The sequence below is a fragment of the Cucurbita pepo genome, chromosome LG01, assembly GCF_002806865.2.
Source record: "Cucurbita pepo subsp. pepo cultivar mu-cu-16 chromosome LG01, ASM280686v2, whole genome shotgun sequence".
Taxonomy (NCBI): Eukaryota; Viridiplantae; Streptophyta; class Magnoliopsida; order Cucurbitales; family Cucurbitaceae; genus Cucurbita; species Cucurbita pepo.
Window position 1 is genome coordinate 12,737,924 of NC_036638.1, and position 15,394 is coordinate 12,753,317.

At 33.8% G+C, this 15,394-nt stretch overlaps 1 protein-coding gene across 1 annotated transcript; it reads right to left on the reverse strand.

Moving 5' to 3' along the window:
- Positions 1 to 6,572: 6,572 nt before the first annotated feature.
- Positions 6,573 to 15,394, reverse strand: LOC111777727 (guanosine nucleotide diphosphate dissociation inhibitor 2-like). Its single transcript, XM_023657444.1, has 13 exons — positions 15,096 to 15,394; positions 14,273 to 14,335; positions 14,083 to 14,166; positions 13,813 to 13,920; positions 13,520 to 13,692; positions 10,388 to 10,499; positions 10,203 to 10,283; positions 10,011 to 10,073; positions 9,733 to 9,834; positions 8,532 to 8,656; positions 7,272 to 7,482; positions 7,097 to 7,171; positions 6,573 to 6,818 (listed from the first exon to the last, which is right to left on the reverse strand). Exons 1-13 carry the CDS (start codon positions 15,180 to 15,182, stop codon positions 6,768 to 6,770), a joined length of 1,335 nt encoding a protein of 444 aa, XP_023513212.1. The 5' UTR covers positions 15,183 to 15,394; the 3' UTR covers positions 6,573 to 6,767.

The following is a 15,394-nucleotide window of genomic DNA, read 5'->3' on the forward strand; positions in this document are numbered from 1 at the left end:
TTCATTGCACAACTAAAAGTTGATAGGTGATCAAAATTTTAACTTTTAGGTCATAGTCCATGGAAATAGGTAATTGATTCACAACTAAAAAAAATTTTGATTTTTTGATTTTTTGATTTTTTGATTTTTTGATTTTTTGATTTTTTGATTTTTTGATTTAATTTTTTTTTTTTTTTTGGAACCACTCGAACCCAATGGAAGAGTAGAGGGTTGGGTTGTGAAATTTTTTTTGGTTGGGTTGGGTTACCAATCTGACCAACCCGAATTTTTGGGTTGGTCCAAAAAAATCTCTGAACCCAACTCGAACCAGGTACACCCCTAATCTCTAAGATGATCATTCACTGGGAATATACATCACTCCTATCGCGCTCCTGAAAGTCTAAAAACTTGAACTTAGTCTCTAAAAATTGCAACCAAAAACCTTGTAGTTATGATCTTCATACTCGTCTCTCAAAATTGTTGAATCTTATTTCTTGAAATGCGAACATTTCCAAAACTCCTTAGGGTTAATAGTCTGCTCATGGGGTGCTTAATTTCTCTGGTGATCGTCATTGCTCAAGTGAATTGTTTTGTCTATACCTACTATGTAATTTGCATCGGATATACTTAACTTACAAGTTATGGACACGAGAGGTTTGGTTGTAGGTACATTTTAATTTGGTCCCGAATCTTAAGGCATTTTATACCCAAATCTATGAGTTGACATCTCGCTCTCTACGACGCCAACTCTCTATCTTCTTAAGGCCAGTCTCTTAATTATGTCTAGTAAGAATGTTTGATTAATTCACCACACCTACATGGTGTGAAAGTTATCTTATTTATAATAAAAAAAAATTAGAAGGATATGAAAATAGTAATAAATGGAAATAACAATAAATGGAAAGATACCTAGGGTAATAAGGCAAATATTAGATAATAAAATATCAAATATAATATATATGGTAAACTATAATTTATTACTAAATATCCTTAACACCCCACCGCAAGTTGAGCGTTGGATTTGAACGAACGTGAAGCTTGGATCTGAAAAATTCAAAGAGGTTGAAAAATACTTTTCGTGAAGATGTCAACAACCTGGTTCAGAGGAGATGTAGAGAAACACTTTCTTGGCCATCGAAAATTGCAGAGGGATCGCTGTTCAGCGGCAATGCTGCTTTGGCTTCGACGAGAATATGTCTAACCCATGAAGAGGGATTGTCGCTTAGCGACGATGCTGCCTTGGCTCTGGTGAGAATATGTCTAACCCCAAGAAGTAGAAGGGGAAAGCTAGAGCAAGGGACAAAGACAATGTTGAAGCCGAAAGAGTCGACACATTGCGCGAAAGAGCCAATTTTGGCGAGAAGGGCAGCTGGAAGAGTCGCTACATTGGGCGAATGAGCCAATTTTGGTAAGAAGGGCGGCGACAACTTGGTTGGCGAAGAGGCCAGTGCGGCACCCAGATTCCAAAGGTAAATCTCTGCAAAAGGTTGATGGGCTTGTCGAGATTCTGTATATTTCTAAAGAGAACACTGATGAAGATCCTGAGATCAGGGTTTCTGTGAAGGATGAAGGGTTGATTGGGAAGAAAATGGGAGAGACTATATTGGATGAGGGAAAATTGATTGTGTTGGAAAAGGTGAGGTTGTATGTACAAAGTATGACGAAGGATGATTTTGAGGTCAAAAGGGTGGAGCCGAAGAGTAATCAATCGGCTCTACATGTGGCAGCCATGACGACTGCCCCTGCGGCATCAAAGGCAGCAGTGGTGGTGGAGAAGAACCGTAGAAGATTTCAAAAGCCATTAAAAAGAAAGGATCAAACCAAAATGGCTCTGATACCATAAGAATGTTTGATTAATCCACCACACCTAAATGGTGTAAAAGTTATCTTATTTATAATCAAATAAATTACAACGATATGGAAATAGTAATAATGAAAAGATACCTCTGGTAATAAGGCAAATATTATATATTTGCTTTATAATAAAATATCAAATATAATATATATGGTAAACTATAATTTATTACTAAATATCCTTAACATCTACACACTATAATTCAGCAACCTCATCTTGTAGGGTTAACATTCATTCTTTAACGTCCTATGACGTTATCATAACTAAATATTTGAGTTATGCAGCCTAAATCATACTTCAAGTTCATACATGTCTTGTAACCTTTCATATACTACTTTATCGGTCTATACTACATACTTGGTCACGACCGGGCATGTCTTCAAACGGAATCACAAGAGGTGTAGACTCTCTACCTAGACCAATCTATATGACCTAAAATCCAACTACTTTGGTACCAGCTTGTCATGATTCAATTTTGGGGGGACTATAACTAAAAAGACAAAGGCGAAGGCAAATAAAATACGGTAAAATTTTGGCAATTTAAAATGAACAATATCATAATTAAAAAAATAATTGATATCTAAAACAAGCGATGTTGTTCAAGTTTATTACAAATGAGGAATGAGTTCCCGATACAATTTCNAAAAAAAAAAAAAAAAAAAAAAAAAAAAAAAAAAAAAAAAAATACACACATAGGGTTGACACCCTAAAACAACCCTTGACTGCGTAGTTCTTGAACACATAGTCACCTACGCCAGTGGTCAACAGTCACCTAAAAAAATAAATAAAGAGTAGGGTGAGTATAAAAATACTCAATAAACAACCTACTTGTAGGCTCTCATCAATTCCTGGTAAGTTACCACAATATTTTCTAGGCTCAAAATTCGGGCCTATCTCTATAGCTATTTGAGTCTTAGGAGAGACCTTTAAAGTTCTCAGCAGTTCTTTTGGTCTAATTCTTACCCCTTAGGGTATGTGTAGGTTGCTAAACCTTTTTGTATTTCAACTCAGGTGGTTTGTTTTACCTTGGCAATGAATGATTGATATCTTGGGTTGAGGTATGACCTTATCATATCCTATGAGATTGTATGACGCCTCTTTCTGAACATCGCTATGTAAAGTTAGCTACGACTCTTCCATAGGAACCACCATAGGGTCAAAATTAAATGAGGGAGTGGCCTCTTGTGCCAGCCAGCTACTAATCTACTTATGTGGTCCCTCATCCCCTCTTAAGGTGAGTTTACAGGATAGTGATCCTGTTCAAGGAGTCCGTGACTATCTCCACATATGATAATGACTCTTCTCTCCAACAATACTGCCTATATAGTTTCTCGTCCCCTCTCAAAATGGTTTTACGAAATTACTGTCTAGGCTATCAACCCATCTTTACAAACAATAGCAACTTCTCATACCGCCATAACGCACCATCCTATTTGACCTTAGTTGAGCTCGACAGTATAAGGGCACTACTAGATCTGACCTAGGTCCTCAAATAGTACTACTGAGGTATCAGAGAGAAATAGGAGGCAGTTGAGCTCTAATGATATCGTTCACTCTGCTAATAACTTTGTAAGCCTTCTTTAGTTTCCTTGAGTGTCGTGGAGGTTTACTTAATTCTTAGGACATCTAGGTGATTTAAATCTCGAACTCACATGTTCAAGACACTCGGGACTAGCTTCTCGGGTCTAATCTAATTTCTATGAGCACTTTGGCCTCAACTACTCATCGTCGCTCATGGTCATAGGGTGAAATTGATCTAGCTCTAGTGCCCAATACTTAGCTTAGTACATTCGTGGATGTTTTGTTAGGGAGATAATCCTATCAATAACCTAAAGCACGAAAAAAAAATTATTAAACATTCATGTAAGCTCAACAAGGAGATAATGTCCCTCAATCACCTCAAACACAAATCATAATGTCTCATCCTCCTAACACAATGGAAAATATTTAAAATAGCATTCATCTCAAAGTCCCATCCTACGAGCATTTTAGTAATTTTCTACATCATACATAACATTCTCATCCAAAATTCTCTTCATGGTGTCCTAATCATGTAGATTTTAACAACCTAAGGCAAGATATACTCGTATGCTACCATGTCCTAACAATCCCTACAAGTATTATTTGAAGAAATTCTAAATGACTACTTACTTGAATGATATTTGCATTCCTGAGTTTGCCTTTTCGCTTTCTGAGAGCTGTGAAATTTCTCTGCTAGGTCCCAACTCAAGTTAGAATAAGGTTAGTATGGAAATCAAAATGAAAAACGAGATGAAAGAAAGTCAAAATGGGCCAAAAACTATCCACAGAAAATTCAGATTAACTTGTTGATCAAATATCTCTTGAGATTCAAATCACTNAAAAAAAAAAAAAAAAAAAAAAAAAAAAAAAAAAAAAAAAAAAAAAAAAAAAAAAAAAAAAAAAAAAAAAAAAAAAACTTAGTTATTGGCTAAAGGAAAGCATAAATGCTCTTTTTACTCCATTTTTCAAGTCTCTTTACAAAGATAATACATAACTTTATATAGCCTCAACATTAGAACCCTTAACCTTACGTGAGACATCCCAAAAGTTGTAACTTTCATATTTTATGACCGTAATTAACTACTATGAATACTTTGATGGTCATATAATTAGTCACTATGTAAATAAGCCTTAAAATACATTAAGAAAACACAACTCTAAATTATCATACACCCAAAATTTGCAACCATCTAGGAATAAATGAATCTTGATTCTTTTTTAATATAACATTAATTGCAAGATTTTGTGATAATTTAAACAACATTTTCTTCACGTTTTCTTAAAGTTTATATTACATTATTGATGTCTTAGTTCATATGAGATGTGCTTAGATGTGCTCATCATACATGGTAAGTCATTTAACTTAAATGATATAAACGTAATTGGTTAGAGTGCATGTCTCACAAAGATGTATAAGAATATCATGACATATAGAGGGCTATGATTACAAGATATTCATGCTTCATTCAATTCATCTAACCTAACCGTAGACGTTCTAACAATAAGTCCACTTATTAGTTTTGGCTAAGTCGATATCACTAAATTTTTGTTAACTAGTCGTAGCCTAATTCCGCCCGTTGATGTCCCTATTCATGGAACTAGTTTCACCTAATCTTCCTAAATCAATTCTAAACAACCATAAATATTCCTAATTGATCCATAAATATTCCTAATTGATCTAAACAATCGTCATAGTGTCCTCAATTACGTCAAAACAGCTTATAGACAGAACCAAATTAACGTTGACCAATTTTTTTAAAAAAAAATTACTTTGATAGTTGCCAATGATCGTATCCAATCCTTTATGTGAGTATTTGTGAGTAGGATTATCTTATATAATGAGTTTGTATAAAAACTGAATCACAAATCTCTTTTTATAAATATGTTAATCGAGATAAACTAATATTTCAAGAGGATGATCCTCTACAACCCGATTTTAATCTTGAGTGAATTATGAACTTTTATTTGTGAGAGATTGTTCTTTGANAAAAAAAAAAAAAAAAAAAAAAAATTAAAAAAAAAAAAAAAAAAAAGTGCTACGAAAATAAGTTTCACGAGATTGAATTATCTCTTCCCATGTAAGAAAGGTAGATGAATATTTTTCGTTTAAATGTTAATTTTGAGACTTGAACAATAGAACTCTACCCTCTTATCTTATGACTAGAGACAAGTTTATAACTAATTATAAATAAATTATTCATTAGATAATTAGTGGAGCTTAAAGTGCAAGATATAATATTATCACCGTAAAACGAATTTTTACCAAATTGTCATTATGAACAACTCTTCAAAGATTGATGTTCACATAGTGCTCATACCCACGAATACAACTTGTCCAATAGTGCATAAGAGTGCAATTTTAGATCTAAAATAGAGTGATTTTGAGTTAATGAAGCAAGATTAATTTATTAAAAAGTTTAATAAATTAATTAGGTATCATTTGAGGTTAGATAGGTCATAAACTCTCATTTTCTAGCTCATAGTAACACTAAAATGATGCAGTTGAATTTTTTTTATATGTTCGAATTAATATTTAATATATTAAATGAGAAAAGTATATATTTATTTTATTTGATAGATTGAGAATAATATATGATGTATTTATAATATACAACAAACATAATAGATTAATATATGTTATTGGAGATTTTAGAAATTTGAATACAATGCAAAATATATATAAACGTTACATCTTTATCAAACTATATGAGAAAAAAAAAATTAAAACCATATCAACTAAATTCTAATATTATCTAAACATGAACCAAACTTACAATTATTATATATTACAATATATTAAATATTATAAATCGGAAAGAACATTTTAAGAAATTTAAGCTAAATTCAACTAACTGAAAGAAGTAAAAACTCCCCCCACATACTTTCTTCATATTTCTTAAAGTTAACCTTTATTATTATTTTAATTTAATTTTAAATAAACGATCGTGGAGACATTAGCACCAACCCTGTATGGGATTGGAACAAACAGACTGTTGAGCCTTACAAATTGGTAGTAAGGATCAATTATTTTGAAGTGGTCTTTATGATCTAATTTGCTATAAACTCCCATACGTAATTTTGATATCCTCAAGTTACATTCCCAAATATACAATCCATTTGAGGATGATTTATATCATTCCAAAACTCATCTAAACCTCTTCTCATGGTCTCCTTTTTGGAAAAATAAAATCATATTACTCAAAGGTAAGTAAATGAGTAGGAGGAGAAATAGATGATTACTGATTTGGGCCAATAAGAGCATCAGTAGACCAAAATAAAGAATGCAATCAGTGCATCATCATAAAATATAAATTTATAATTAGTCCATTAAAATGAAAAGAAAAGAAAAAAAGAAAACAAACAAACAAACAAACAAACACTAGCAATATCAGATTGCAAAATCGGAGCCTGCTCATTCTTCTGCAGCACTGGCAGCACTCAAATCCACACTCAGGTCAACAACCTGAAAGTGAAAACAAAACCATTGTTCACTAACTTCTCTTTCAATTTATTTCATGCTCTGACTATGAAGAACCCCTTGCTTTTAAAGCAAAGTCTTATTTTTACTTCATGATATAATATGCATCAGCTGATGGGTCCATTTAAAACAAATCCAACCATGGATTATTACTACAGCTACTAACATGATATATATACCGTTTGAATCGCTATATGCTTCTTCTATATGACAAAAATGTTTGAATTTAAAGTTATATGAGAGTTGGGAAAAATGATACTCACCTTTCCCGTTATCAATGTATACATGTTGAGCACATCAGTGACAGTTGACTCGAAATGTGTTGTAGCATCGTAGCTCTGTTGCAAGTGAGCAGTGAAATGAATTAGTTTATTACACACAACACACACACACGCGGAGGCATAGGGGCTGGAGAAAAAGCTTTCAACGTGAACTCACCATGGATATAAAGCAATTGTCCCGAGATGATTCATTGGCTGGCTCGTATCTATCGTATGTATCAAAAAATATCTCATCAACAGCTCCCAGCAGGTCAATTCCCGGCTTTAGTTCTGCCTTGGGATTATCAGTCTCAGCTTCTGTGGTAACAAAAGCAATAAATTTGCCTCTTGGAGCAACATTGTGAGAGTAAGAGCAACAGAAAACATACCTGTCAAACACATCAAGAATTAGAAAACTATATTTTGAGAGATGGGAGATAATAGGGACCAAAATACAACGGATTCCAATAGCATCATCACTCAGAATTATAATCATATTTCCACAGTTCTACTTGATGATCAAAGGGTTGTTTTTTCTTTCATTTTCAATTTAGTCCATGTATTTTTAATAAATCTTCAAATTAACCATTATTGATAATTTGATAATTTGAAGTTAATTTTTATTGAAATTGGTCAAATAAAAGTAATAATTTCTATTCAAGGAAAGACACAATGGAACAAATCCTGTATTACAAGGACCAAAATAGTATTTTAACCTTCTACTTTTTTTTTTTTTTTTTTCCTGATCAGCTATAGAAGGGTGAACTACACATAACAAAACACTTCAAATGAAAAACCACTAGTCAAGCACAATTGAACTAACCGGGTATCCCAATTACACGATGATACAATCTACAATGTGGCAATAAGTTATACCTCATCCAACAAACTGATATATGCGAACTACAACCAAGACTTCTAATTCTTTAAAAATATTTTATAACGAGACACAAACCCTATATAACCCACAAAATAATTGTATAGAAACTTGTCAATAAATGGAAAAATGAATGTTTGTTATTATGTAATAAATCTTCAAATCTTCCTTTGATCTCATTAGGTGAGAAATAGCCAATAGCAGCCAGTGGGTCAATAATAATATAATGGAAGAGCCAAAAGTGGAGAACTAATCATGGGGAGTTTTCTGAAATTTTGTCAAAGATATCTAAATACATGTGAAAACTAACATATTTGTAAAAAATGGAAACAAAAAAACAATCTCCAATACAGATACAATAGACATAAAAAAGACTAAAATGCCTGCATTTTCCTAAAACCACCCAACATAGTTTCAGAACATCAGTTGAATGTATGAAAAGTACAAGCGATCTTTAGAAAGTACTATACAAAAGTACACCCAACATAGTTTCAGAACATCAGAGAAAAAGGCAGAGTGTAATTTCTGTTACTCTTTAGAAAGTACTATACAAAAACTTACATGTCCGATCTGCGACCCAACTGCTTCTGCGGTAAAATAATTTGCACTGAATGGGAATCACTGGTGTTTGGAATTGGGTGGCTCATTATAGCCATGGCCCTAGCAACCTTACCGATCTTCCTGACCTGTTTGAAGATGCACAATATCACATTAGTTCTTCGGACTTCATAATAAAAACCAATATAAACCAAGACATCTCAATCATGCAATATGAACTTCAGGGAAGATGTGAAAAAACTGTTCAAATTACCATAGGATAAACTCAAGTTACAATTCATGTCATATTAAAGAAGAATCAAGCTTCATTTATTCTTGGAAGGTTACAAAATATTGGGTAGATAATAATTTAGAGTTATGGTGTTTCATTAATGTATTTTAACACTTTTTATTTACTTTTAAGGTTACATTTAAAACGTGGCTGATTATGGTCATAATCTATGAAAGTTACCATTCTTGAAATGCCTCAGGGAAGGTCAATGGTTTTCATTTTGAGACTATATAAACATGTATTTTATCTTTGTAAAGTAGACTTTGAAAATGTAGTTAGTGCTTTCTGCTAAGGGCTAAATTTCTTTGCAATTCTATATAGTTTAAGTTACATGCTTAGAATCATTCAAGCTTGACTTGATCAATCTTACCTGTGGAGTGATACAAATCTCAAACATGTGTTCTTCCCTTGAGATATTCAATTAACTAGGTAATCTAGATCTTACTTTCCCTTGGAGTGATTCCTTATCGTTTTGGGGTTCTTGGATGTTTAGATCTAAAGGTCTTATTTTTCAATAAGATTGGTTAGATCAAATTCTCGAGGGTTATAATCATTTGGGAAGAAATCATATTGATTTGGGAGTTTTAGCATTTGTCATCTAGAAGTTTGCATATCCAGGAGGGTTTATGAGGATTCCTAGATCCAATTGGCTAGAGTTATCATATCACTTCATTAAGATTGGTATGGTTTAGAGATATCAACATGGTTGTCCTTGAGGGTTGAGGCTATTATATAATGACATGGATAAAGTGACCATAAATACAAGGGCTCTATTTACTGATCAACCAAGTCTGACAAAAACAATAATAAATAATCCGACAAGGAAAGAAGAGAGGCTCATGGTATAGATGGTTTGAATATGCAGAACCAAGCTCAAAATCAGATGAGTCCAGATAAGCAATAATGATTTGGAAAGAGCATGAAAGCCCTTACCTTGTCGGGCAAGTAGGAAGGATCGCAGACAACCTTTTTGCACCTGGCAGTTTCACCTTCTGATGTGACACCAACAACTTTTCCTTCATCATCAAATTCAACCTAGCATTCAAAGATCAAAGCCACTTTACCTTAAAGAGAGATGAAGATGTTTCTGAAATGTTTTGCCAAAGAAAACTTAAAAAAGAATATGAAAAAATTGTAAGAACAATGAAGTGATATGAAGTAAAAGAAAATGTAATCAAATATGAAAACAGATAGTAAAATTTAAATTGTACCTTGCACTCAGGTTTATTTAGCATATATGTTCCACCGTAGACAGCACTAAGGCGGGCAAATGCCTGCAGGAAGAGAGAATAAACAAAGTAAGTAACACATACATAAGACAGATATAAAAAAGAGAACTGAAGTTGTTGCTAATATATTCTTTCTCTAGAGTAAGTAGAGGGAAAAAAAGAGCGGAAAGAGACCTGCGGAAGCTCCCCTAATCCATATAGAGGATAGATGTACGGAGACCCTCCTTGAAAACGAGCCATAGACTCCGCATATAGCTATCTCACAAACAAAAGAAAAAAAAGGGAGAAAATAGATATTTAATGCACAGGAAACATGGCATGAAGAAGAAAGTACATTAGCAACTCTTGATGGCTGTCACCTTCATTCTCTTTACTGTATCTAATGCAGGCAGATTAAGGTAGCTATCATCTCTATGAAGTGCCAATGCATGACCAATGAAGTCAACAGTGTTGTCATCAAGCCCATATTTTCTGTTAACCAAAACAATTTTATTTAAGCATATTAATTTGTACAAAATAATAATAAGGGACTTAACTATATTGAAAAAATACAGAAAGACATCCAGATATAATATGAACAAGAAGAGCAGTGGGGACACTATAAAGGCAACACGTTAAACACAATAGTATAAAATAACTATCCACTTATGATATAGAAGCGGAAATTTAGCTGAATAACAATTATGTGCCTAAAAAATTAGTATTCTTATTATTTACTAGTCTAGATAATTAATTATTTTTTTCCTATAAAAAAAATCATGAATTATTTTAGAAAACAATGTTCTGATAAATAATTTGATAGAAAATAGTTAATATATCTATTTATCTATCTACCTATCTATCTATCTATCTATCTATCTATCTATCTATCTATCTATCTATCTATCTATCTATATATATATATATATATATACATATATTTTTTTTTTTTTTCTTGAAGAAATCAGAGTTGGGCTGGGTTGAAGAATATATCTCGTCTCCACTCCATCTTTGAAAAAAATCGAGGAAATCTTTCTCCTTGTCCAAATCCAACCTATTTGAAATGAGGATTCCCAACCCTGTTCATGCCAAAGCTCCCTTCGGGACCAAACTCTAGGATTTCTGTCACCCCCATATTCAGTTAACCTATGACACCATTCGTTTGTCCACCTTCTCTAAAGAGAAGCTTTTGAACCTGCTTAAGCTCATCAAGTGTTTTGAGGTGGCTTTTGGTTTGAATGTCAACCTCCATAAAACAAAGCTTTTGGGAGTTAATTGCAATGAATATCTGATTGAAGAAAGTACCAACCTCTTGAATTGTGCAATCAATTCTTGGCCTAACGTACATTGGGCTACCATTGGATGGCAATCCTAAACTTTCTGTCTTTTGGAAAATGTTCCAAGTAGCTTCAAGGTAGAGCTCTTTTCTTTTCTTTTCTTTTCTTTTTTCCTCCAAACATGAGCCCCTTACTTTGATCCAAGTACTGCTCAAAAGCCTCGTTTACCTATCACTTGTCTCCTCTCAAGATGCCATGCCTTTGAAAACATTTGTGGAATTTTTCTGGGAAGGTAACAACAATAGGGTTTGTCTCATCTTGCCAACCAGCAAAAAGTCTATTGCCCGCTCCTTTCTGGTGGTTTACAGATAGGATATTCTTCTAAAAATACTTGGTCTTGCATCTAAGGATACTTGCCATTCTTTTTCGACTTTGAAAAAAGTCCTCTTTGAAGAAATGACACTCTGGCTAAAATTTTGCACCTCCCATATAGATTGGTGGTCCAATGAGAATACTGTTAAACTTTCTAAGGCCCTTGGCGGAAAAGCTGTGATTCTAAAGCTCTCATTATGCTACAATTTCCTATAAAGTTGGGATGGCCTCGATTACAACTTCTAGGAGAAAATTTGGCTGGAAACTACCTCTTGTGTACTGCCTTCGTATTCTCCAACGTGTATATCTTCTCTACCAACTCTTTCAAGACCGTAGCCCAGGTTTGGAATAAGAATTTCAAGATTAAGAAAGAATTTGAAAGATGAAGAATTTCAAGATTGGCTCTTTCATGGATTATACATGGAATTGAAGTTGTCTTTTACCAACCTTAATGACTCCAGGTTTTCGCCCTTGACCCCTTAGGTTCCTTCACTTGTAGCTCCCTCCTTCAAGATTTGAACACTCCTAAAAAGGCTCAAAACTTTATTCTTTCCACCATGGTTCCAAAGGACAGACATCTTAAAAAGGTCAAAGTTTTCATCTCAAGTTCTATTAGAGCATCAATAATCAGGACAAGGTCCAAAGGAGAATTTCTTTAATGTCTCTCTCTCCAAAGCCCATGCATTCTTCGTAAAAAGGAAGCGGAATCTCAAGTCCATGTTTACATTCAATGTCGACAAGTAACCTCTTCCTTCAAGATTTGAAATCTCCTAAAAAGGTTCAAAACTTTATTCTTTCCACCATGGTTCCAAAGGACAAACATCTTAAAAAGGTCAAAGTTTTCATCTCAAGTTCTATTAGAGCATCAATAATCAGGACAAGGTCCAAAGGAGAATTTCTTTAATGTCTCTCTCTCCAAAGCCCATGCATTCTTCGTAAAAAGGAAGCGGAATCTCAAGTCCATGTTTACATTCAATGTCGACAAGTAACCTCTTCCTTCAAGATTTGAAATCTCCTAAAAAGGTTCAAAACTTTATTCTTTCCACCATGGTTCCAAAGGACAAACATCTTAAAAGGGTCAAAGTTTTCATCTCAAGTTCTATTAGAGCATCAATAATCAGGGCAAGGTCCAAAGGAGAATTTCTTTAATGTCTCTCTCTCCAAGCCCATGCATTCTTCGTAAAAAGGAAGCGGAATCTCAAGTCCATGTTTACATTCAATGTCGACAAGTAACCTCTTTCAGGAGCTTGCTTTTCTCCTTTCGCAAATGGTTTTCTACCTTAGACTATAAGGTAAAAGTCAATACTAATTTGCTCCTCACTTATCACCTTTTCAAGAAGGCAAATAAGCTTTGGCTAGCTTCTTATGGTGCAATTAGATAAAGAGAAATGCATCAAATTTTGTAGCCCTAGACAAAATCTGCTTTCCTTTCTTCATAATTTCGAACTTATTGTGGCTTCTTGGTCCTCCCTAAGCCAAGGGTAGAGGATTCAAAAATTCAATTAGTCATGGAAAAAAAATGATTTTTTTTTATTATTATTATTTTTTACAGCAAAACAATGCTCAATTAGCAAAATCCAAGCGAAGTGATATTATTTTTCACATTAAGATTAAGAATGATTCCATAATCTACCTACACAGACAATCCTCAAGATTGTGGAACATGGTCATATCCATGTCATAAGATGCCTAGAATTCAATTTTGATGAGGCCATTGTAGAGGTCATTGTAGGAAATCCCAAACAATCATTAAAATATCGTTAGTAAGAGTAACTTAAATGTTTCTGTTAGAAGTTCTTTTACTATAAGTTCAGAGTTGAGTAAAAAATATGACAAAGGATATGTATGGAAATTGAAGCATACGCAATCAATTCTTTTGTTGTCACTCTTGTCAAGTTCATTCCCTCATGCGTCTTAGGATTACTTTCATCATAGCCCTGAACATAGATGAAGAACTTGCGAACACGGCGCTTCTCAAATAAACCCATAAGTGGAGATTTGAGTGCTTCCATATCTGTAGCTGGAACTTTGTGAATCTATAAAAAGTCATTTGGCATCATGAAGGGTTTTTTATATAAGACTTGATTTTTAATCAAAGTTAAAAGATAAACAGTGTAGAAACTTTTAAACAAGGGAATAATGAAAACAGTAAATACCTTTCCCTTATTATACACATAGCTACCATCAACAGCTTTAAAAGACAAATACTTGGTAACATTTGTATGGATAAGGACACGCACAAGAGTTCCATTTGCCATCATAAACTAGCCAAAATAGAAACACATATGTATCAATATAAAATTGTAGACAACGAGAAAACAGGATCATTAGGAAATAGAAGTAACACAAATATATCACTTGACCAGTAGTTAATTTAAAGTTAGCAAGAAATTTGCAAAACAATATCAAAGTAGGGGAAGGAAGACCTTTGGAATCATGTCCACGTTATATTCCCTACTAGAACCCAGCTGGGCAGGTGGCTTGTCTTCTCCCTTCAACCTCTTCCAAAGCTGAAAATCAAATTAAGATAGAAAATACATAGTATGATTAAAGAAATAGCAAAAAAGTAAACTGGAGTTCACTAAAATGATGTGATTAGTCAGCAGAAAAGAGGACCTGAATGAGATTAAGTGATGAAGACTCCCCTCCATAATAGTCATTCCTATCCATGTGCAGAACCTAGTACATGAGAAAAGAATGCCAGAGCACTATACATCAGAATGAAACAAAAGCTTGGAGCAATACATAATCCATATGAACTGCTAGTCGCAAAAAACCAAGTCAGGTGTGTAGCATTACTTTGGACTTCATTGTAATAACCAGAAAATACAACACAATCCTAATAGCAGTGTATATACAAAACCTTCTCCATAATTCAAATAGAGAACAAAGCGCTGCATATACAAGCCTATGCATTCACTATGCCAAAAAGATCCCACAGCTCCACTTAACAGCCAAGAAATATGAAAACTGTACCTAGATCCTCACATGATAATGAAGAAGTTTGTACCAGAGCATGGAGTAATTAATATCGACAAGAAGACCCGGCCAGTTTCCTCACCTCATCAGCAATTCATTACTTTGCAACAAAATGGCCGACAAAATATGAAAATTATGGACATAAAATTGCATTACAGGNAAAAAAAAAAAAAAAAAAAAAAAAAAAAAAAAAAAAAAAAAGCAAATCGTGATATAATGATATCCGATTTCTTAAGTCGAGTGCGGAAAACAAAGATCCCTCTGATTTGAAAAGAAAACGATAGTGGATTAGAGGAATTCAAAGATACAAATAAAATTAAGATAAATGCAGGAAATGTGAAGAACTGGTAAGATCGATCACAATCAGAAAGAAATAGAAGATTCATCGAATCATTTAAAATTGAAGCAAGTGAATTATAGAGAAAAAAGCAGTGGAACAAAATGAATAAGCAAAAAGAACCTTGAGGCCATCAACGGAAAGAAGACCACTGAGGATGCACTCCTTGAGACCGGTTCCAAGCACAATAACGTCGTATTCTTCATCCATGGCGATTCCAGGTCTCGAAAACGAAGAAATAAAGAGCAATCCGGGGGAAATGAAAATAGATCTGCAATAAGATTTGATGAACGGCAATCTCCTTGTTCACCTTAGAGATTCCTAGAGGAGTCGATCGGCATGCAATGCAAAATTATTACTTCTTAAACTTCACACAAACACATCCACCTTTGCCTATTTTCATCATTTTCAGACTCCAACCT